General features: G+C 41.6%; 1 protein-coding gene across 6 annotated transcripts in view; it reads right to left on the bottom strand.

Annotated features, from left to right (window-relative positions):
* Window positions 1–25279, bottom strand: part of SULF1 (sulfatase 1) — a 107854-nt gene that overhangs the window by 47094 nt on the left and 35481 nt on the right. For all 6 annotated transcript variants that reach the window (XM_081204439.1, XM_081204434.1, XM_081204438.1 and 3 more), the window contains exons 3-4: window positions 6816–7051; window positions 4720–4959 (exon numbers count right to left, since the gene is read on the bottom strand). In XM_081204439.1, the coding sequence (XP_081060565.1) occupies window positions 4720–4959; window positions 6816–6987 (412 nt within the window). In that variant the 5' untranslated portion in view covers window positions 6988–7051. The remainder of the gene's footprint in view (window positions 1–4719; window positions 4960–6815; window positions 7052–25279) is intronic.

Below are 25279 nucleotides of genomic sequence, written 5' to 3'. Positions count from 1 at the left end.
CCGGTTGCAACTGTGAAGCTTTTTTCCTTGCTCATGTCTGAAATCTATTCATTGATAGCCACAGGCAACATACATATTTAGAAACAGAGGCAATGAGAATTAGGAAGCCATTTCTGTTTGTATAATTAATAAAATACGAAGTACAGCTGAGTGAATAAAATGTCTCATTAAAAAGTAATACCATTTCAGGGAACATCTTTTCATTATTGTATCTAATGGTGCCCACAGGGATAATAGCAAAGATAAATGTAGATTTTTGCATTTTAATGAGACAGATTTTATCTGCAATACTGGCAGTTTTGCTAACTGTTCCCAGGACACAGTGCCATTGTTTAAGCACATGTAACATACTTTGCCAGCTCAGAATAATGGCAGTCTCTTTGACTATGCCTAATTGAGCTTGTGTAAACAGCAATCCTTCTCAAGGTGAACAATTATTATACTTGATACCCAGACAACTAAGAAGCATTTGGTGACAAATGAGGAATTGGTCAAGGAAGAATTACACTGTGCTTCCTTAAACTTGTTTGCTTACGTTTTCCTAAGCAGCTGATTGAGGAGTCTCAAAGGAAAGCATAAAATAAAATGGCATAGCTCAGTAATATCCTACGTTTAGCAGGGCTGTCCCTATCATTAGGAAGGCACATCAGGTGACAGGGGCCGAGTGGTGATAACTGGTGGTGAGGTGTTTGAGGATAGAGCAGTGTTCCTTGCAGCCTGCACTGTGCTCCCTAATCTAGCCTGACGTCATGATATGTGGTGGATGACTCTGTCCCAGCACCAATGCTGAAAGACTGAACTGCAAGTTTGGGCAATTTCTGTTTCTGGAACTAGGTGGAGGCAGGGTCTACTCTGAGTGGAACTCAGTTGGCTACAATCCTAGAGTTTTTAGACATTTTTTGTTTGTTTTAGCCGAGTCGTGGTTGCTTTTCCACGTAGTATGTTTCAAACGAAAGCTGACTTTCCAATGTCATTCCAGTGTCTGCACACACAAGCCGTCTATGATAATGTGTCTGATTCCCCAGGAGACCCTTTAATTGCAACACTCGTAAACACCGGCCCGCAGTTCTCATAATTGCTTCAATCACAGGCATACTCCTTTGAAACAAGTGCTTGTGTGTTTCTTTTTAAAAGTGACTTGTAGAAGCCACACTATGCCCCCCAAACTCCCCAAGTTTGGCTTGCTCCAGCTATTTGCAGGGGGGTGACACAGGGGGATTCCTCTCCCCAGGAACTGCCCGACTAATTTCAATGCAGTTCTTGACGTAAAACCAGAGAACACAATGGGCTCTGGATCAAAACATGTCCATGGGGTCCTGTTGTGGGTTTCCCACAGGATCCGGTTGGCCACCGGGAGAACAGGAGGGTGGACTAGGTGAGCCGTTAGCCTGATCCAGCACAGTTCTTCTTATGTTCCCATGTTCACAGCAGTGCTCTCCCCTCTTGTGATTCCCAGCAACCAGGTAACGGAGAAAACAGAGCATACCAACAGAACAGAACAAACGCCAACGTCCTTCAAGGAAGAGGCATTCAGTACTTGAGAGACTATTTATGCCAAGTGGAGTTTATATAGCATAGAAACTGAATGCAGCTGTTGAGTGTATGTTAAGTTGAATAACGTAAGTTGGGAGGGAAAGAGTATAATAGAGAAAGAGATGCAGGAGGACTGGGCAGTGCAGAGGAGTTAGTGCTTGTAGTATATCGGCTAAGAGACTGAGCTGCAAGTCTCTGGTTTGACTCTCTCTTCTGCCATGAATTCAGTAGCTGCCTTAGGCAAGTCACTCTATCTCAGTTGCCCACCTGCAACCCTTCCATGGTTGGGTTTGCTAAGCATTTTGAACTCTTTTAAGTACTATATGATGCTTGAGTAGACTACTACACCTTTGGTCAATACAAGCTATTTTAGTGTTTCAGTTAAGTAAAAGCAATTATCCATGGTCATCTGTGTATATACAGCTGTATGCCTGGTTGAGAGGTAGCCAGTGGCTACCCTCTAGATGCTGGCAGTGCCATTGGCTATGGTGGTTGGCTGGGGCTGATAGGAACACCTATGTCCAGCTACGACTTTCTGGTAAGCTATGGCCATTCCTGGACCAAGATAGCCTGACTACAGTGTTCTATGCCCTAGAAATTTTACATCTTGATTACTGTAATACAGTGGTACCTCGCAAGACGAATGCCTCGGAAGACGAAAAACTCGCAAGCCGAAAGAGTTTTTCGTTTTTTGAGTTGCTTCACAAGACGAATTTCCCTATGGGCTTGCTTTGCAAGATGAAAACGTCTTGCAAGTTTGTTTCCTTTTTCTTAAAACCGCTTGAAGAGGTGCAGTTGCGACTTGACCGTGCTTCGCAAGACGAAAAATTTGCAAGACGAAAAAACTCACAGAACGAATTAATTTCGTCTTGGGAGGCACCACTGTAGTACTCTGCATGGAGGATGCATGGAGCATGCAGTTTTGCCAGTTATGGGCCTTTGATGCTGTTTTACACAGTCCCTTGAAACTTCTAATTTATTGGACAGATGATTAGCTGTATTATGTCACAGCTGTTTGGAGCTGATAACCTCGTTCCTGAGATTTTAATAGTATTGCTCTTTCAATAAACAGCTCTGTGACTTTTTCAAAAAATGAAGAACAGCTTAATAATGAAATAACAAATAAAGTAGTCCAGCACAATATGGAAGCCACAGGTCCACCCCCGTGCTTTTAAGTATACAAATATTTTCTCAACAAAAGTTATGGCAGTGAGGACAAAACCAAACTAAAATCTAATAGTGTTCTAGTAAGTAGTCCCCTGCATAAGTTGGCCTGCTTCATATATTACAATGGGAACAATCTGTTATATTAATATGTAGTTTGTTTGTTTTATAATGGAAGCAATCTGCTATATTAATAAGTGTTCTTCCACACAGGACATCATATGAAGATCCCATAACACTCAGGCCAGTTTAACCCATACAAGCAAAATGTCTTTCAGCCAAAATAAGACTTTTGCTAATGTGTTTACAATTGGCTTGAGCCCCATTGGAGCCGATTTGCAAAGGGCTTCCCACATAGAAGGCATCTGTATGGTATTTCCCCCCCTCAGTGACAGCCATGAAGACAGTATAATGCATGAAACAGCTCTCCAGTACAAAGTGAAGTTTTTCTATCATTATAAGTGTTATAAAATAAAAAAGGCTCCATGCATTGTTTGTCAACAGTTATTCAGATCTGCCTTGGAAAAGTATTAAACTCCTTGTTGCAGGTAGGAAAAGCATGGAGGGGGAGGGGGGAGGAGGAGGAGGAGGAGGAGGAGGAGGAGGAGGAGAAGAAGAAGAAGAAGAAGAAGAAGAAGAAGAAGAAGAAGAAGAAGAAGTGGTATGTGGACAGCTTCATCCCCACCCCTGGCTCAACAATTCACAGAAATTCCACTGGCAAAGTCAGTACAGTGGTACCTCAGGTTAAGTACTTAATTCGTTCCGGAGGTCCATTCTTAACCTGAAACTGTTCTTAACCTGAAGCACCATTTTAGCTAATGGGGCCTCCTGCTACAGCCACAGAACGATTTCTGTTCTCATCCTGAAGCAAAATTCTTAACCCGAGGTACTATTTCTGGGTTAGTGGAGTCTGTAACCTGAAGTGTATGTAACTTGAAGCGTATGTAACCCAAGGTACCACTGTACAGGAGAACCCTTCTTATACTTTCAAGTTAGGACATTTATTTTAGTCATGATAAAAAACACATAAGGTAGTTACAGTGCGACTGAGACTTAAACAAGTCAATTTCAGAAAGGGAATCAGACACTGCCGTCCAAAGAAATCTGTTCTGCCTGACCTGTTCACATCTTTCCACTGTTGTTTGTTACTGCCTTAAGAACATAAGAGGTACCTTGAAAGGTCAGACCAAAAGGTTGATATAGACTAGTGGTTCATTTCCAACAATGACCAGCCATATGCTTTTAAAAGCTTCCAGCAATCCATAAACGCAGCAGTCCTCAGAGGGATCCTGCCCCTGAACACAAAACTTTATCTGCCTACCATGGCAGGCTGATAGCAGGGATGGGGAACCTGTGGCCTTCTAGATGTAGTTGGACTTCAACGCCCATAAGCCACAGTCAGCATGCCCAATAGTCAGTGATGATGGGAGGTGTAGTTCCACAATATGTGCAGAGCCACGGGTTCCACATCCCTGGTTTAGGTCTCTCTCAAGCACTGCCATCTTCAAATATTGAAAGGGCTGTCACATACAAGGTGGAGCAAGCTTGCTTTCTCCTGCTCTCGAGGGTAGGACCTGAACCAAGGGATTCACGTTACAAGAAAGAAGATTCTGACTTAACATCAGGAATAACTTTCTGATGGTTAAGAGCTGTTCGACCGTGAAATGGACTACTTGGAAGGTGGTGGAGAGTCTCCTTCATTGGAGGCTTTTAAGCAGAGGTGGATGACCATCTGTTGTGTGTGCTTTAGTTGAGATTCCAGCATTGCAGGGGATTGGACTAGATGACCCTTGAGGTCTCCTGCAACTCTATGATTCTATTATTTTTAACTCAAACTGCTATGCATAGGTTCTCTCTGGTTTCCCATTTAGCCAGCAACAAGACCCAGCTCTTGTTTCAGCAAGGTTGCTCTGACACATGCCTTCCAACAATAACCCTGATGGCGTTTTAAAGAACATCAATAAAAAGCAAGGTTATTTTTTTAATCAAAGATTTTAAAGGGGTGTATGTGTGGAAACTTACCAGTCCTATACCCAGTGTTGTTCAGATACACTGCAAAGGTACGTGGTTCATGCGTTGCTTGCCAGGAAGGAGAAGAACAATTTTCATTGTTGGTATAAACATTGTGGTTGTGAACATATTTTCCTGTCAACATCGAGGAACGAGATGGACAGCACATCGGGGTCGTGACAAATGCATTGACAAAAGTGGCACCTCCATTTTCCATTATCTTCCTGGTTTTATTCATCACTTGCAAAGAACCTAAAAAACAAAAAAGAGCTGTATCATAGCTTATTGGATATGAACAAACCCAGTTAGTACTCCTGCAGTGGGTTCACACACGTGGCATTACCTTCAAGAGCCATACAGCCATGTGGATCATTCGTCTATAAATTTGCCAAGTTCTATTTTCAACTAAATTAAATGTTTTACTTCACCAAAGATATTTGCCGCTACAAGGGTGCAAGCTGTGGTTGAAGAGGAGGTTTGTTCACAGAGGTTAAAGTTTCATTTTATGAAAACAAGATTTTAGTCTCCTGGAAGATACACAGAATTGGTTCACGCATTGTGGAAAGCCGTAGTTAAAAATAAGCTATGGCTTACTGCGAACAAGCAGCTTATTAATACATACAGTTCTTCTCAATCATAACCTCTTTGCTCCTCCCTTTTCCCAGCTGGAAAAGAACATACATCAGGGTTGGCTTAGCTTTGTGAGCAAATCAACACTCATGGTTTGCTTGGAAAGAAGGAAGCCATGACTGCTGGTTTGAACTAAGAGTTGTTTCTTCCCCTTGGAGGAAATTGTAGGAGTAGGGTGGGCCCCAGCTCCTCACAACACTGGGACATCACATGAGTGATGTTATCCTCTCCATCGCTCTCGCAAGCTGGCACCTCTGACAGTAGACATCCCTATGCCAGTACTGGCTATACCTATTGGAGGGCAAGGGAATTCTTGCTAAAATAGCATCCTTTATGAGAACCTTATCACCCTCGCAAGCTGGTGCCTATGATCCTAGGACTTCTTCTTCTTTGGCAATCACTCGTAGCCAAGTAGGGTTGTCTTCCATGAACACAGTTTTAACAGTGACTCCGTAAGCAACTGTGGAGGCCAGTTCTGGATCCACACATCCTTCCACAGTAGGGACAGAGGTTTCCAGGCAGGAGTTGATCAAGGTGAGGGTTTGCCAAATGTGCCTTCCTCTTAGCACGTTTCTCCCTTTCATCCTGAGTTTGAGCATCTTCGAAGTCTATGACACCTTTGGTAAAGGCTGTTCTCCAAATGGAGCTCTCGCAGGCCAGTGTTTCCCAATTGTCAGTGTTTATACCACATTTTTTTTAGATCTGCCTTGAGAAAGTTTGCCCCAAGTAAGTACAACCTATTCTCCAGAACACCGTAGAAATAAAGTAGCATGCAACTGCATTCCTGAGAGGTCTTCTGTTGCAGCAATAATACGTAACATGCATGAAAGATAAACTTCAGTAATATCACTGTCCAGCTTATTATAAAGATGTGTGCAAATTGTACGAAATTAGTAGTGTAAAAGTAATAGAATGTTGAATACACATTATGTATGGATGTTGTGCATTATATAGTTTATTCACTAGGTGGCACTTGATATAATCCTATTTGGGTGGAGTCAGGGGTTCCCTATGGCTGTTCTCATTGGATAAAATCAGTTAACTGTTCTTGTCTCATTTCTTAAGTGGCTTCTCCTCTATGCTTCCATGATACAGTACTTCAAATGCTTAAATGCTGTTGGAAAATGGACCATTATTAGCAAAATTAGCTGCTGTTGACAGGCAGCTTCCTTCTTTTCCAAACATGACTTGCCGCACGCAATAACAGAAAGTGTTTCATTTAATCAGAGGTTGCTGAGTATTAACATATATTGATTCTGCAATGTACCTCTCAACAAAATGGGAATCAATTATAAAATGCAGTGAGAAAATTGATTCCCCTCCCCCCTTGGAGCACGATTTACAAATCTGTCAAGTAAGTATAATAATGTGCAGGAAAGGCAAATATGCTAAGGATCATTTACAGAGCAGAAAGTGATCTTTAAAAAACAACCAAAGAGGACTGAGTGAAATTATGCAGTAAATTTCAACAGACTTACCCAGCTCCACGTCTTGGTCATCTGTGAGTACAAGGATAATGTTTGGCCTGATATTTTTCCGCTCCTGCTGTACACGTCCTCTGAACCTTGGGGATTTGACAGTAGTACAGTGGCTCCTTAACAGCTCAGTGCCAAGCACAGTCCATATAAATGCAATGCAATAATGATTCATTGTATCTGTCCAATACTGCAGTTAAACCCTCGTGCAAATGCTTCTGTTCCTTAATTTTCAAGCTCTGGATAATGAAAGGGATAAAAAAGGGGGGTGGGGAGAGGAAAGAATGAGAGAGAGAGAGAGAGAGAGAGAGAGAGAGAGAAACCTAGTTTAAAGCTCAGCTTGCATTCGATTAAATATACATAAGACAGAACAGAAAACTGTTCTTATAGCTGGATGCTGCTTTTTGAAAATGATACCGATATTTTTCAATGGCAATGCGCTTGGTTTTCCTTCTCCAAGATTTAGTGCTAGCTGTATTTTATGGTTTGCTGCACAGCCATCTTCCAGAGATGCTTCTGTTTTCTTTACAGCTCATTATTTTCTTCTATTATTATTATTATTCCACTTTATCTTGCTCAGGGCAACCCAAAGTGACTTGGGTTATACTAGATGACGCTTGTGGTCCCTTCCAACTCTACAAATCTATTATTCTATTACTTACAACCAAACAACTGATCCAGAAAAAAAGCATTTTGAACCTCTTTAGAAGAAGCCCTCTAAAAGTGGTGTTCAAATCCATAACTTCTTCATTCCCTGTTCAGCAGTATGTCTCTTGTGAAGCATGGCAGATATCCTTTCCTGGGAGCATTGAAAGAGAGACGTCACTTAAATCAATCTCTCCTTATATACGGGGTTTCGATGAGTACATGCCCTAATGGTTGGAAAGGCCCAGGTTTTCTTCAGAAAATCAGCAAAGCTAATCGGCTTGCTTTCTTCCCTTCAATAAACATTACTATGTTTCTTTCATCTCCTTTCCGTTCAAGAGAGGTCCCGTCCCAAGGCACAGAACAGCAGGCCTGTTTTAGTCCAACTCACCTGCACTTCTGAAGCAGAGATAAAGACATGGCTGCCGGCCGTAATCTCTAACATTATTTGACGCTGCTCTGTTTCTGTTTGCAACTTAACAGAGAGCTCGTATTAAGTGACAGTCCAGATGATCCTACCCAGCACCATGAAAGGCCGTATCCCTGTCCCTCATCAATCAGCAGTGGGACTGAGCACATCATCTATAATGCACGACAACTTGAAGCAAGCGTTTGTCCCCAATTCTCCATTTCCAGATTCGGCTCACTGAGCCTATCAGAACCCCTTTCTCAATGGCTGTCAGTCAAGCAGCCCCACTATTGTAAGCCCTAATGCAACCTCAGGAGGGGTCTCCTTGCTGTGGCAGACTTAAACCCACAACAGAAAATGATTGATGGGCCTTGTGACTAAAAAGGTTAGTCACTTACACTCCAGCATTCTCTGCCCCATTGGCAGAGGCTCCACCAAGCGATGGAAACTCGTGATAATACTAACTGAACGTGAAACTTAATTGGCCATATATTTTTATTTTAAAACACAGGCAGGGCTTGAAGGCAGATGAGGTGCAAGGAGGCATCCTCCATGGGAAAGTCTGCTTGGAAAAGAGGCGACACCAGCCTTAATGAGAATGGAACACAACTCATCAGACAATCCGTCCTCCCACACCTGAGACTTCATATTTAGGCATGCAACATTAACTAGTAGGGGATAAATCAGCAGAACTAATTAAATGGAAGCATAGCATAGCAGAGAAGGCAAAAGGGGGTGGGGGTGGTCCCATCACTCATTTCAAAACACAAAGGAGGGATGCAATTCCTTAGGGAGAAATTTGACACAGACCACCAGCAATAAACGTATATCGTTTAAATGCTGGATTTTTTTCTTTCTTTTCACACCCACTTATTACTTGAAACTTCACAACATATCCTATAAACAGTGTCATGCATCTCACTCCTCGGGAGATAATTGCACCAGGAGAGTGTGAATGTTGTTGTTGTTTTTTTAAAAAGAACGAAACAAAAAACCCCTCCAAGCATCTGTAAGCAAAGAAATCCGGGCTCCATTGTCTGTGCATAAACATTCCAATCTCTGATTGACATCACAGCATAAAGGCAGTATGCTGGAGGATTCTGCATGCTAAGTTAAATGCTATCGCCCTGACTAAGTAACATTCAGATAAGTAGACTGGAAGTCAGTAATTAGTCTGAGCATGCTCTCTCTACCCTTAAAAATATTTTGGTTTTCAACCATTTGCTCCAACTGGAGTACAGGATTATTGACCATGAAAGTATTTTTTCTGCCTGATAACAGCAATGCCACTTACACATGGTGCAAAAGCTAAACAGAAATTTCTCCTGGGGATCCTCTTTCAAGTGCAGACCTCCAGACTCCTCTCACATAAAGTCAAAAGAGGAGCATGTGGGAGTAGGAAAGAGCAAATGTGTAGCATTTCCTGGATCAGATGCTTCTGCCTAGATAATTTTTCCAAATAGCGTTGTACCCAAACAGACCTAGGTTTTCTACAGCCCGGGGCAAGGTGTGCTCTGGCGAGTCGCCTTGTCTATCAGCAAAGTTCGCCAGGATTTATTTGATGGTTGCAGCAAGCTGGATCTAGCCTGCCTTTTAATTTTCCACAATGCCCCCACAAAACAGCATTGCTCTGAAACATTATGTGCAATTTAGATGGCAGCTGCCCAGACCACATGGACTGCTGGGCTGAAAAATAAATAAATATAGGGCCCCCCAAGTGTGGCGTCAGCCAGTATAAAGCAGGGGTTAGAGTGTTGGAGTAGGACTTGGGAAACCTGTCAAGACCTAGGTTATAAAACCAATCCTACCATTAAAATCATTGGGTGACCCAATCCCTATACTCTATTCCAATTTACGTTAACACTGTTACGGGAATAAAATGGGATAAGCAAGGTGGCAATCAAGCCACCTTTAGTTCTCTGGAGAAAAGATGGGGAAGAACAGCAGCTCACTGGAAGAGCATCCACCTTGCATTTAGAAAGTTCCAGGTACAATCCCTAGCATCTCCAGGTAGAGGCGAGAATGTCCTCTGATTGACACCTTGGAAAGCCACTGCAGGTGTGAACAGTACTGAGCAAAATGGCCCTTTGGCCTTATTTAAGTTAAGGCAGCCTCCTATGTTAATATGATATAAATGCAATACATGTGTGTGAGGGGGGAAGAATATATTATATATATGCTCCAAATATATTCTACATGACTAGACACCTCTTGTGCAACCAGGGAAGCCAAATAGGTACAGCTCCTGATGATGCAGAGCAGTGCCCAGGTATCATATATCTGCCCAGGTATCATATATCTAGGTCTTGCCCAGGTATCATATATCATGTGTACTTCCCTATGCCCTTATGCATTCATTTCCCTATTAATAATCTGAAAAGGGCTTGGAGGGCTCAGCAACCCCAACTACTCACTACATGCATTACCAGGCCCCCCTTGCACAAGCACTTATTTATTCCAAGGCAACCTTTTTAAAAGCTGCCATCCTCTCACTGCCCGGCTTCTAGCTCCTGAAGGAAATGAAGCAACGAAACACCCCTGCAAAATCTAGGGCTTCAGTGGGGATACAAGAACGTACTGTAGTGTTTGCGTTGGCTACTTTGCCCTAGTCTACAAGTGTCCTCAGAGACACTGCAATTTGTCTTTGAGAAACAGTCAAAAGCAAGAAAAATTAAAGAGAGGCCTTGTTCTTCACACATGGCAAGTGAACGTAAGGCATTGTGCAGTGTCCAAGGATCAAGAAGAGACTACAAGTTGCCTTTCTTCCATAAGGTAAATGAAAGCATATTGACTGCAAGTGAAAAATAAGCGACTTAGAGAAAGTATAAATATATTTTTGTACAGGCAGGCATGTAATCAGGTCTCCTAGATGGAATCAGAGGAGATGCATTTTGAATGTACCCCTTTCCCATATATATTCTGATCCTACAAGAAATCAGCTTTACAGCAAAAGTTACATGGAGCTATAAAACTGCGAAACCCATTTATCAAAGGAAAACTGCACAAAGAGATTGCTCAGCCGGCTTGACATTCTGTGATCCATGACAGTGTGTATCCTGTTTACAGTGTTTCCGGTTTTTACACCACATGCAAAAGATTGCACTTTATTCAATATGTACGCACGTGGGCATGATTGGTTTAGGCCAGTGATAACCAAAGTCTTTAGCCTGGGTGTTACATCTGTATCTCCAAATAACATCGTTACAACCTCTCTTCATGTACAGCTTTTGGATCCGGACACACTACTCTCTGAAGCGCTTTACTTTGGAAGGAGCATTGTCTGCGACTTTTGGACTGCTTTCATTCCACTAGGGAAGCACACAGGGAAATTTGTGCTCTAGTACAATCCATTGACAACGCAACAGCTCTAAGGACCAATGTAGACACGGCCATGACATTAGATGCATGTCAACAACTGATGTGTATGTTCCTCCAAAATGTAAATAGCCACTAAGCAGCATCAAGATGTCAGCAGGTGGAGAGAAATAACACTTTCTCCACCACAATCTTGTCAAAAATCCATGCCTCAAGCTGGGCTGAAAGCCCATGGGAGTCTCCCTTCCAATACAAATAGAAGCTTTTGGCATAAGTGATTAAAAAACAAAAATCTGGAACACACTAAGAAAAAGACAAACTTCACTTCTTGCACCACAGTTCTGACCCTTCCAATTAACAGCTTACGTGGAGTTAAAATGCTGTGGTGCCATTTAGTCTAAAGTGTCCCAAAACATGACAGCAGGTGCACTGACTTCTGAGTGATGAAGTGATGCTTTATTAAAGCAGATTAACTGTACAGACAGGGACACCGGTGGCACTGTGGGTTAAACCACAGAGCCTAGGACTTGCCGATCAGAAGGTCAGCGGTTCGAATCCCCGCAACGGGGTGAGCTCCCGTTGCTCGGTCCCTGCTCCTGCCAACCTAGCAGTTCAAAAGCACGTCAAAGTGCAAGTAGATAAATAGGTACCGTTCCGGCAGGAAGGTAAACAGTGTTTCTGTGTGCTGCTCTGGTTTGCCAGAAGTGGCTTAGTCATGCTGGGCACGTGACCCAAAAGCTGTACGCCGGCTCCCTCAGCCAATAAAGTGAGATGAGCGCCGCAACCCCAGAGTCGGTCACGACTGAACCAAATGGTCAGGGGTCCCTTTACCTTTACCTAACTGTACAGACATGAAAAGAGACCAATACAGTACAGAGCTCTTACAAGGCTAAGGCTAGCAGGAACAAGTCCAATCTAGGAAGCAGGGCCAGGGTTCACAAGCTGAAGATCAGGAACAAGCATTGCAAGACTGCACAGGAGCTACAAAGTTGTTCCAACAAGTTTTCCCACCTATCCACCAAGCTTTTAAGCAGAGGCTGAGATGCCCAGCTACTTGCGAGAATCCACAGCTGCAAGTTTTAAACACTTTTTGGGCACCAACACTATAGAGCATACTGCAGTATTTGAATGTGGAAGTTATTGGACCTTGTATCCCCAAATCCCAATCCCCATAGGTTAAGAGAAGCTGTAGTTTGTGCACCCAGTGAACCTGGAAAGAGCCACTTTTGACCACAGATGTCACCGAAGACTCAAGATCTTCTAGAGGAACTATGAAAAGTGCAAACCTGATGGAGTAAGACACAACCCACAAATTGCAAATACAGCAACCACCTATTTACGGTTCATTGGAAAGCCGTAACAATATCAATACCAACAGACTTATGCAAAAGGTGAATATGACAAGCATTTTTTGATAATGTTTCCTTACAAGTTGGCTGTGATCTGCCTGCAGAATTGCAATAATTCACTTCCATACTGACCATAAACTAGCAAGAATTAAACAAAGATCAGGCCACTCCCTTTTTGGTGTTAACTTGAGTCTTAAGTGCCTGAAAATATGGAAAGAAATGCATAGCAACTTGCATTTTAATAAAACAAACGCTTTCTTGAAAGAGAATCTTGAGTAGTTTTATTTTCCCATCAGAACCAAAATAGTAAGAAGACACGGAAACCCCACACCTTCAATTTAGAGATTAAAATTAGCTCCCACTAGTTAATCAACCAATCCATCTTTAGACGACTAGTGTACCGACCTAATAATTGCCAATGAAAATTTTTGACATTCCTTATGTTGAAAATGCTGGCAAGTTACAAATACAGAAGCTTCAGGATTGGTGTGCATGTGGTGGTGGTGAAATTCTGATTTATCCTACTCAATTCACATACATTGTTTCCACTGATCTCCAGTGTATGTATCAGAGAGAGAATGAAATGCCACTGTATTTGAACAGGTGTACTTTTGAGTTTGGGTAGCCCCTTTAATTAGCAGTCCTGGAAATGTAAGTTTTAGGGTGACCATATGCCCTGTGTTATGTATCTGAAAGAGTGGTCTTTTTCAATGATTATCTAGTCTCAGTCCAAGTTTAAATAGAAAGACAAAAAGAGTTCACCTTGTCACCGAGTTCCTTGTTATGGTGAGATGCAATTCACTGAGACCCCTGGGTACGAGGCGGTATATAAATTCAGTGAGAAACAAACAAATAAATTATAATTGAAACTGCAGCGATCATTTCTAAACATGCATATATTCTAAAAATTAGCATTTGCACATTGTTATCACTAAATCTGCATCCTGCAATATACAGGAATATTCAGCTGTATAGGGAATGAACCTGCAACAATGGAATTATCAGCACCAGGCTCTAACCTACGGAGCTATCCAGGCTGATCCTAGTAAGATATATAATAAGAAGTCACATGAAATTTACTGTAGAATTTTGGTCAAAAACAAATTAAAAGTTAAGGTGAATTTTTCTTCTAAAAGCATATGACACTTGAAAAATGCTAGTTTTTGCACATACTCAATTTCAGGGTTTTATTAAGAGTCCCTGGAAAAATGTGTTTAAAAGTAGGCAACGATAGTTTTCAAACGCTGCACTTATATTGCAGGAAAACGAGCATAACAACCATTTCAGAAAATCAGGGCTAGCAGTCCAGTTTCCTATGGGAAAGCAAGCCTCTCAGCATGGAAAATGCATTTACAGTACAGCAAGCCGAGAACAGCAGGATCTACTGCCTCCTCTTAAAGGTTAATCCATTAATCTTAGTTGTAAAGCACTGGATTTATACTGAATTTAAAGAATGCCATTAAATATCTAGGCCTAGCATTTATCTGTCTGATCTACAACATATTTATCAGTCAATCAGAATTATTTGCTCACCTCTAAATATAATCTGCCTGCAATTATGATGTTTAACCCATGCTGGGGGATAAATTATCATACCCACCAACTATAATTTAGTCTAACTGCAGGCATAAGGATTTGTAACCTCATAAAAAGTACGATGTAATTTAACAAACAAAGTACAATCAGGGGATTTCTGCATAAACTTTTATGCAAGCATACATTCCTGCATAGGCACAAAAATGTAACACACGTTTTAATCCACCATAACCGTTGTGTATATGCTAAGCAGCAACTTAAACTAGTCAGAAACTTCCAATTGTTTTAAAACTGAAGGAAACTTGTTCATTCCATTGGGCTGGTTTTGCCCATGTCTTCATTCCCAACCAGCTCCTGGGAAATATTCAAAGGAGTAAAGAAATTACTTACTCACAAATTTAGGCTTGGCTCCAAAGAACCATGAACAGAAGGAGAAAATGAATTAGTGTTGTTCCATGGGCCCAGCAACTACAAGACAGTAGGGGCTGCATTACAGTATAGGAAACCGAATAAGGAAACTGCAGCCTGCCCTGTGTAACTTATTGGACTTGAAAATAAGCTCTTACAACGTCTTACAAAGGACTTTGCACAAACAGGGAGCTTCCTCTAGATTTGGAATGCTTTTCCTCACACAACATCTTCCACTTGGAAACAGTCCTTCCATGAATAAGAGAGCCTTTCTACTAACAGAAGGGCAAGTACCTTCAGATTAAATCCACAGAATGTGAAGGTGGCAGCCACAGTTTAAGCTAGGCGTAATTTCCATGACGACAGAAATTCTTTTGCCAATCACTGTGATCATGGGAATTGCTGGAGGGATTCTCCTCCTCACGTGGTGTCATGAACCAGGGCTCCGACTCCTTACTCTCAGGAGCAGAGGCCATAAATACAGAGGACTTAATGGACTGGGAGACAGATTGGCCCTCAGAATCAGCCACCAATTTCTATGCCTCACTGGGTGTTCCCTCACCAAAAGAGCCCATGATGCCAGTACATCTCTAGCCTGAAGACTTCCAGAGACAATGGAGTGGGGGCTCCACTCCTCAGAGGCAAGATAGAAGCAGAGGCTCAGTCTAGGTTTGCTGGTTGCTACAGCAGAATGTAAGCCTGTCTTGTCTTCCAGTCTACACTCTACTCAGAGCTATCCAGGGTCCTGCCCACTTTGCTTATTTGCCTTGCTGGACCCTGTCTTGCCTGACTATGCTTATCTGGACCTCCAATCTGCTTTGTTTGAGTGAGCTCAATTGAGGTGACCCCTGCTTTGCCTGCCCTTGCTAATCACCTCAGCTTGTTTGACTTTGCCCTGCTGGAACTTGATCTGACTATGTTTACTGAATCCTGAACGGAACCAGGTCAATTGGCCCTCCTGGACCCTCCTCTGAAGATCTCACAAGCACCTCTCCCTGTGAGTGGCAGTAAAAACACAACAATAATAAATTATACGACCAACCATTTGCTGGATTTTCTAGATTTCCCCCCCTGGGAAAATTGCAATAATTTGTAGTTTGCATCAGGTCCCCTCCTCCTCGAAATGGCCTAGAAAGTGATCTAATTTAGCATGTTTATTTGCATTTAGTGAACAAAGCTACAAATTTAAAACAGCCAAGCTATTTGCAGTTTGGCTTTCATGCATTGTTACTAATGACCTTACAAAATGGCGGGGAAATGTTTGGGGGAAATTGCCCCACACATCACTGCCCAAGAGTAGGTATGACTGGAGCTGGTGATAATCAAAATTACTGTAAGGCGAGGGTCTCTTAAAAAAAATTAAAAGTGTTTAAGTGTGGTTAAGATTATTGCACCTCATCTCCACATTTCCAAAAGACCTAGAAGTACATAATTCTGAACCATGATGACTAAAATTACACCTATAAATCAAATCTGGACTGTACCTTATTTCTGTATGGGAGCAAAGAAATATTCAAAGCGGCTGGATTAAGACCACTCTTCTGTGCCAGTTAGTTTATAGGCCTCATCAAGAGTTTAAGTGTAACAAGCTTTAGGTTTATATTAACCATATGTGACATGAAATAATCCAAGAGAAAGTTCTAATACATCTTTCAGCAGAAAGGAGAGCTTTTACAAACAACTCTGATGTGAGCTTTTAACACACTTTTCCTAACTTTGTTTTCTCACTGTCCAATTTGCTTTGTTTTAGAGGTTCATATTTCAACTCGTTGAGAATTGCACTTGCCACACAAAAGGATGTTGATATAATTAAGCCAGATGACGTGCCCCACAAGTAAAATCAGCCATTCATGAAAGCTGGTCACCAGAGGCCATTTCAAACAATGCATATTTCAGGGTAATCTAAAGTAATCCCTTCTCTCTGCTGATTTGGTTTCCAGGCAGTCTTAAGAACATGTGTGCTTGCAAACAGGAGGCTTATTAAAACCTGATGTTATATTGGAGATTATTAAGGCAGTGTGCTCGTGATTGAATTCAGTGTCTATTGTCCTTCAGAGCTAAAATATCAGTTATGGATATGCTTATTAAAATGGAGATGTGTCATGATACATCCAGTGAGTTCTTGTTAACTCATTAGGAAAAGTAACCCAGGATTCTAACTTTCAACTTTTTGAAAAAAAAGTTAGTCTTGGCCCAATTTTAGCAGCTACCAGGAAATACATGACAAAACTCTTCAGATCTTTCCCAGCCATAAACAATGACCTTTGTGTTTACTGGAATTTAGGCTATTTTCACATCCTCTTTATAAACTGCATAATTTTGCTGGGCCTCTGCTCAGCTGTGCAATACATCATTTAAAAATGGACCATAAAAATTACCTATCTAGAATGACTCAGGAAAGAGTCTCAAGTCAGGATTATCAAAGCTTCAAGAAACATAGACATCATTTTTATATTTGAACCAGAATCTTAGACATTATAAAATGTTGTTATCCTTTTTTTTTATCCATTTGTCCCCAGAATAGTTCATAAGTCTCCAAAAGAACAGTTCCATTTTCTATACCTCTATATATTATTTTAAAACTCTCCTGGATCTTTGACGGACCCTAATGGTCCATCAAATTCTTGGAAGAACATTTTTGTGACCTGTAATTGACCTGGTACAACAAACCCAAGAATGCTGCCTCCACAATGCTCGTGATCCCGTGCCAGGAGAAATAGCAGCATTCCAGAATCTGCATACCAGAATAATCAGACCAGGTGAAAAAACATCATGTTGGTCATTTAAAATGCTTCAATAGATACAGCTTGTAAATACAGGTGCAGCTTAACTTACATTTGGGTCTGATCCTGCAAGAACTTAGACAAACAACCACCTAAGATCATTAGCCTGCCCAGAGACATCACAGCTACACACCTGTTTCAATTTAAGCAGTTTGTCAGTGCATGTAAGTTCTTGATCCTAAGGCTTTTGGGGGCTGGAAATAAATGATTAGGATGGAAACCATGCCCTTCCAGCTTCAATGGATTATGCCAGCGTTGCCAGCACAAATAGTTGGGATCAGAGTGCCAATCTATAATCTTCAAGCATTAAAAAGGATTACATGCACAAACTATATACTGTATTTTTCACCCTATAGGACGCACCGGCCCATAGGATGCACTTATTTTTTTTGGGGGGGGGAATAAATGAAAAAAAAAATGTATTTCCCCCCCCAACAGTCCCGTTCGCTTTCCTGGCTTCGTTTTTAGCCTTGGGACTGGGGGTCCGGGAGTGAAGGCGAGGTTGCGCAGCTTCCCCATCGCTCTCAGAGCTTGCGGGGCAGGGGGATGGGGGAAGCTCGAGCTTCCCCCGACCCCAGCCCCCAGAACGGGTTGGAGAGCGATGGCGAAGCTGCCCTCCAGAGGGCGCCCCATGCTTCGGGCTGCAGGCTGCTGCCCGCAAGCCTTGCGAGCCCGGCGGCAACTCCCACCGGGCTTGCAAGGTTTGCGGATAGCTTCCTGAAGCCTGGAGAGCGAGAGGGGTCGGTGCGCACGGACCCCTCGCTCTCCAGGCTTCAGCGAAAGCCTGCATTCGCCCCATAGGATGCACACACATTTCCCCTTCATTTTTGGAGGGGGAAAAGTGCATCCTATAGGGCGAAAAATACAGTATTTCAAATATAGTAGGTGTAGGGGGGTGTACATGCCTTATCCTAATTCTAACATTTTCAACTCCGCCGAATTTTAGGTAGAAGTCTTTCCTATCCCAGTCCCCGGAAGATCCATTTTAAAAGGTGGTGACAAGGATCCTCTGCAAGCAAAGTAGAGATGCTTTACCACTGAACTAAGCTAATGGTTACATTTTATTAATTTACATTTCTAAAACGTCTGTCTACCGCTTCAACCTTCAAGCAAGTAAGTGCTCAGGGTGGCTTACTAATAAATAAACCAAATACACCAAATAAACCAAAACAGAATAAAAACAAAACATTTAAACATATGACTTAACCCAATAGTTTTTGTTCTCTACCATATACGTCTAATGAAGTTCAGACTATTACGGGTTCTCTATGATATTGATTTCCAGGCCCAATTTTTCTATAATATGGATTGGAAAAGTGTTTTAGCACTGGGCGTGGGGGATTGGAAGCTTGAATTGGTTTTATTCTGGATTGTTTTATTTGATGTTTTAATATGTTGTAAACTGCTTAGAGATCCCCCCCTTAAAATATAAAGCAGTATAGATCTGAAAATATTATTAATAAGTAATAATAATAATCCCACCACAAAAAATGCCTAGACATTCTGTTGTAGCAACTGTAACCTAGGTTTAAGGTGCCATTTGGCAATTAGCTTATATATCTGAGTTTCTAACACTGCTCAAAGCCGATGGCCAATCAGGATAGCCAGCACTGTGTTGCTCAGATCACCAGTTTAAGCATTAGACTAGGGGTCAGCAACCTTTTTCAGCCGTGGGCCGGTCCACCGTCCCTCAGTCCATGTGGCGGGCTGGACTAGATTTTGAAAAATGAAAATGAATGAATTCCTATGCCCCACAAATAACCCAGAGATGCATTTTAAAGAAAAGCACACATTCTACTCATGTAAAAACACACTGATTCCTGGGCCGTATGTGGGCCGGATTTAGAAGACGACTGGGCCTTAGGTTCCCTACCCCTGCATTAGACAGCTTCTTATATATGTTTACCTGCTACAATGGCATTAAAGATTCAGCACATTAGACTGCCTGCTAGCACTTTATGTTAAGACTTAGTGCACTATCATAGCAGCAGATGAACATCATGCCCAAAGCACGCACTGAAAGTTCTCAAATCCCAGCGCCCAAAATGCTCATGGCTTCCTGCCATGTTTTGAACCCATTTACTTTGTTCCTAATTCAATACATGAACTGGCTTATGCACTTCAAAAATGTTTTGTTTATGTAGTCACATTTGCAATTATCGCAGGCTTTTAAATGCACATACTTCGCATGATGACCATAAACTTAAGATCTGACTTCTTTTAAGATAGATGGAAGGGAAACGAAACATCTTGCCCATCTGACTAAGCCATGGTATTTATTATTATGCTCTATGAAGTATTTTAATATGAGTGACTACAGAAGCAATGTGGTCTATCGCACAGTACACTGCTTGCTAATTATGCATGACATCAATTTTTGAAAGTATTACACACTGACCTCTGAAAGGCTGAATTAATTTTACAATCAGGCTTGGATATCAGATTGCTGAAATGGTATTTAGCTTTTATTACTGCTCTGGCTCTTTATTCTCTGTCTCTCTGAAAGGAAAACAAATTCTCATGGAAAAAGACTCTTCGTCACTCCAAAACAACAGGACACAGTTGGCATGTAAACGCTCCACCATCATTTTCCACCTGTCAGTCACTGATATAGAACAGATACAGGCCAAGCCAAAAGATGCTGTCTGACAAGAAGAGTTTCTAAGGCTGCTTTCAAGAGTGATGCATGCATTTTGTCTAACAACCTTTTTAAAGGGGCTTTTGAATATGGCACAGATGATAATGAGAAGCAGCCATTTTCATTCAAAACGATACCCCCATCATTTGAATGCAATTAGAATGACTTGGTTGGAATGCATTTTACTGTGCCATGGTACATTGGCAGTCTGGAAAATAAGCACTATCAGCACTTGTTGCCTTTTTTCTGTTACAGAGTGTTGTGGCACCTGAACCACAGGAATCACGTCAGTGCAACACATCCACGAGTGTGAGAGCATGAACATTTAAAAGTATATAATGCAAGCCAGCATGATGCCACATTAAATACACAGACACGGTCAGTGTTCAAGCATCATTCCACTGTACCAGGTACAAACCTATTGACCCAGAGCCCTCTTCCCTTTCAAAATTGCTTCACGTAGATATCTTCCAGACATGATCTACAATTTAGCCTCACCTGCTTCCCTCATAATAATAGGCTCGCCATATCTCCTTGGATTCTTCAGCTTTGGTAAAGTGGATGGCATCATGTGTGCTGTCAAGTGAAAGGATTTGCACTTGAACAATTGAACCTCTCCCCGCTCCCATGTGCTCCACACTTTCCCCAAATCTTCACCTATACACCTATAACTGATTAAGGGGACGCCAGGGGAGAGAGAAAAGAAACTGTCATTGAACAAGTGCCAATTCTTGCTCTGATGCAAAGCACCTATGAGATATTGCCCTGTGCTTCCTCGTCACTCTTGGGCACAGTAATTAAAATAGCTGATTTGTGGTAGTCCTACAACAGTAACCTCATTTTCTTAAAAAGGCAAAAGCCATGTAACATGGCAATTCCATTTTGGCTGGTCTTCCAGGAGGCCTATTCTGGAGCAGAGGGCCAGTCTGTATGAAAGAAAAGAGGCAGCAACTGTCAGAGTTTCTTTATTTCGCTTTAGACTGTAAAGGGCTGGTGGTAGTGGGTTCTCAAATCATGGAGTGGGAATGAGACTAAAGCATCCCTGCTACTGTTTGCCAGAAGAGGAAGTCTGCTGCACTTGGACACCACCAATTCAGCTGGTTGAAAAAGGTACTGCACTTGCTGAGCTAGTGACACAAGAGGTCAAATTCTATAGACTCTGGCAACATTGTGATTCATTTATTTTATGCTTTTGGCCCAAAGGCACAGTAATTGGTAAACAGCACATTAAAAACAAAATATACAGTACAGTAAAATAGATGGGCCATTGGCCTGGTCTAGCAGGTTCTTGTCACGTTCTTAAAACACTTCTAGACACATGTTCCTTAAGAGGACAGGCTCTTTGCCTTCCTCCTCTTCTCAACCTCAAATCCCAACTACAAACCGGAAAACAGGCAGGGCTATTACCAGTTAAGATAAGCTGAAACTCCTACAATTAATCAATTAAATCTGCATTTAAGAAAAAAAATACAGCAGTGATTTTAATTTTAAAAATACATCTGGTATCACAGCAATAATTACACCACCTGCAGTTTCTATAAAAAGTTCTATTAAAAATTATATTAGAAGTTAAAACATCTGCTGTTGCCTGATTAATGGAGGCCACTTTTGTAGACAGCCAAACAAAATGCTGTTAATTCATTAGATCAGTCAAGTAAACACTGCAGCCCTAAAGGTAACAATGAACTTATTCATGGGGTTGCTGTGAAAACAAACATGATCAGGACTAAACAATTCATTGTGCATTTAAATGATTGCACTATACAAATTACCAGCATCTTACGTCTATGGCAGAGGGTGTGTGTGTGTGTCTGTCTGTATGAATGAATGAATGAATGAATGAGACAGAAGCATATGTCTCAGCAATGATGCAGTTGGGTAAATTTAGACTTAAGAACAGATAAAGAGCCTGTTGGATCAGGTCCATCTGGGTCTAGCATTCTCTTTTCACAGTGCCCAACCAGATGCCTATGGGAAGCCTGACAGTGGCATTCTGCCTGCTTGTGCCTTAAGGCTCTTATGGAGGGTGGAGGTATAAAGGTTTTTTATTTCACTTACTGCATAATGTAGCCAGTATTGAGTTAGCTCTGCTGCTTGGGCTTGGGGAACCTATTTATTCTGCTGACTGGAAACCTGGATATCTGTCCCAAAGTCCTGCCCATATGACAACAGTGTGTGGAAGCACTAGCAATCCAATTATACAAGGTGTGTAGGTGTGTGTGTGTTATGAGAGGGAGAGAAATAGACCACTCCACTTACCTATTAGTGGTCCTCTGAAATATTGTTTTTAGAAAGCTAATGGGATGCATGACCTGACTCTAAAGGTGGAGGAAGAGGTAGGAGTGAACTTCTGCAGTTCATTAATTTGGCAGTGTGTGCTAAGATATTTATAAAAGCACCACAGAGACCATACCCATAGGCTTACAAATCACATTCCCTCTCTCTTTCTCACACACCCTAAAAACCATGATGCCCCTTTCCTTGACTCTTCCTGCCTAGTTTTCAGCTTTTGTAAGCTTTCACAACATAACCATTCCTTGAAACTTCCATGAATCCCTCTCAGTCTCTCACCCAATTGTATGGCAATGGATACCTCTTCTAATCACTACCCATTCATTTTGGCTCCCAAATTCATCTTTTACCGAGGACTAATTATATTTATAAATAGTCCAGCTTGTGCTTTCATAATGAGCTCAAGGCATTTTAACGCAAGGCACTCAGAGCAATTAAACATTTCATACTACCCTGCTTCCTTCTTCCAACAAGAGGACATTACAGCAGCAGCCCAAATCCTTCTGCAATAAGAAGAGCACTTTTAACAACTGAATGTCCCTTGCAGCCTCCTCTGCTTATGATCTCTACTGCCAAGGCAATAAGGCCAGCTTCCTATATGTGAAATTGCTTTCCTTTGTCCCTTGCTGCTGATGTAGTAAAAATAATTGCAGGATTAGGAAGGAAGCAATCTAGCTGTCCAGTGGTTTTTGGTCTTCACTTAATGTCTTTGATGTTTAACCTCCTGCTATAAGTAGGTGTCTTTCAGATAGACAATTAGTCACGTTCTGGCTAGCGACAGAAATCCCCTATACACCAAGATTTTATTTCTAAGAATGATTTAGCTACGCTAACTGTGTGCTACAAGTTCAGGTGTCAAGCACTTCATATCCCCAGTATCACTGGAGGAAATTAAGCATTTCTAGTTGCTGTAAGCAAAAATAGGAAATTGTCCTCTGAGATACTGTCTTCGGTAAGGAGGCTAAAACACCTTAAATTGTAATTAACTTGACAAAACATTATCTAAAGCATAACAGTTAATCCATGAAAAGTTGGGCTTCATTTTTAACCCAGAACAATCAAGGACTCTACACAGCAAAAGGATTTTTAGAATGCTGTAGTACTTAAAAAGTGCTTGAGAGGAATGCAAATTTAGTCTTAATGATTAACATTCAAACTAATGTTTTTATCCTGTACATGGAAGAAGGCACAGTGGTACACAGAGTGGATTCTGCTACTCTGCAGCAACTATGTTTGTCTTGACAATAAAGATAGCTTCCATTTTGCTACACTGGCTGCCATTTGCTACAACATTCTAGCACTTTTCAGACATATTATAGGATGCTCAAAATACCTTCAGGAAGCTGCAAAGATGATAGTCATCCTTAGTGTGCATTTTACCTTCTTCCTTTTCTGCCAAATTCTATACATACTATTTAACAGGTTAGCATGAAACAGCTGGCGTAAACAGACACTGCCGAACAACACCCATCAACAGTGTTGTAGCCGACACAGTAGCAATGTGAACTGAGGCTCCATTGGCATGACACCATAGTGCATGTGAAACACTAGTACAACACTTCTTCTCATCCATCATGGCACCTTCAAAAACCATAAGCCAGATCTTAGCACTATTCCGTTGTTTTTACACACATTTTGAGGCTGCACAAAGTAGCCATGACTCTGATGTCAGGTTTGCCAACCAGCTCCTCCTCCTCCTGTCCTGTGTACAATGCAAGTATCTGCAAGGATGGGACTTCTGCACACACAGCTTTGTGTGTGAAAGCTTCCATGCAATCTGGAACCCCCTATTGTTCAGGGTTCCAGATCAGATGGAGGCCTTTACATATACAGCCGAACATGCAAATGCCACCTTCCTGCAGTCGTTCCGACTGCGGCTGCAGGCACCAGCCAGCAAGCACAACCAAAGGGGCTTCGCTACTTGGCATTACCCTGCTTTCCAGACACGTATTGGTCTGACACTATGAGTAAAAGCTTATGAATAAGGACTGTGTATGCTTCTCTTCTGATAGCAAGCCTGCAATGAAGACTACATTTTTTATTAGATGCAAGATGAAACCTTATACCCTTGCCAGCTTTCATGGTATTACTGTAAGTACCTTGCAGCCAAAAAGATTGAGCATGCTGATATAAAACTGTAGAAATGATAAATTAAGTAGTGGGGGGGGGGAGAGATCTCCACATTATTGGAGCTTGGAACTATTATTTGTCAGAAATAGTGTTTAGCTCAGAATGCAAAATTGCTATTTTTATGGTGAATGACTGATGCAATAATTGTAATGTTTAAACCTGTTTTTATACCTGTATATTCTACTGTTGCGGGATGAAGGATGGGTAAGAAATATTATAAAATAAGCAAATAACGTTTAGGAGCTGGCATCCCTGTGTCATATTCAGTAGCAAGGAATTCACTGTGGACATCCCTGCCTCCAGGCTTCCCATAAAAAAAAGTTCTGATTCAGGTTTGTTTTGTAGAACATAACCCTGTTAAATAGGTCTGTTTAGAAACCACCCCTTTGAATAACTTGAATGGTTTAATTTTTATAGACAAAACAACCCCAAATTTTAGGAGAACAGAGACAGTCCCGTGATGGCATGGAGCTGAAATATGGCTAAGTGTATACCATGATGTTAATGAATCTACATCTAACTTTATTTGGGGGGGGGGGAGCATATAGTTTCTATATGAGCAAACAATAACATATTAATTCTTTTGTAAAGAGTTGTACACATGATCAGCCATACATATGGAAAACAGTTAACATATCCATTGAAACGTAAAAAAGGTGAAACACCAGTTTAGAAAGAAAGCAAGGGAACACATCACATGATTCTTTCTCCAAAACAAGAGGAAATTGGAGTAGCTGGTGCCTCTAAATATCAATATGCAATGCATTTCTGTATTGTGATACAAGCAGGTTATATTGCACTAGAATAAATGAATATATACGTATTTCTCCCCCTCCTCCTGAATGCCATGCCCTTTTGTGTGTAAACCTCTCTTTCAGAATCCTGGGAAAAAGAAATCAGCAATTATCCTCTCAAAGGTCACTTGGCAACTCAAACACCAAACCTCAGCCCGGCATTGGCTG

Source organism: Podarcis bocagei (assembly GCF_964188305.1).
Source record: "Podarcis bocagei genome assembly, chromosome: 8".
Lineage (NCBI taxonomy): Eukaryota > Metazoa > Chordata > Lepidosauria > Squamata > Lacertidae > Podarcis > Podarcis bocagei.
The sequence above is the reverse complement of the archived record's forward strand: the minus strand, read 5'-3'. Positions and strand labels throughout refer to the sequence as shown.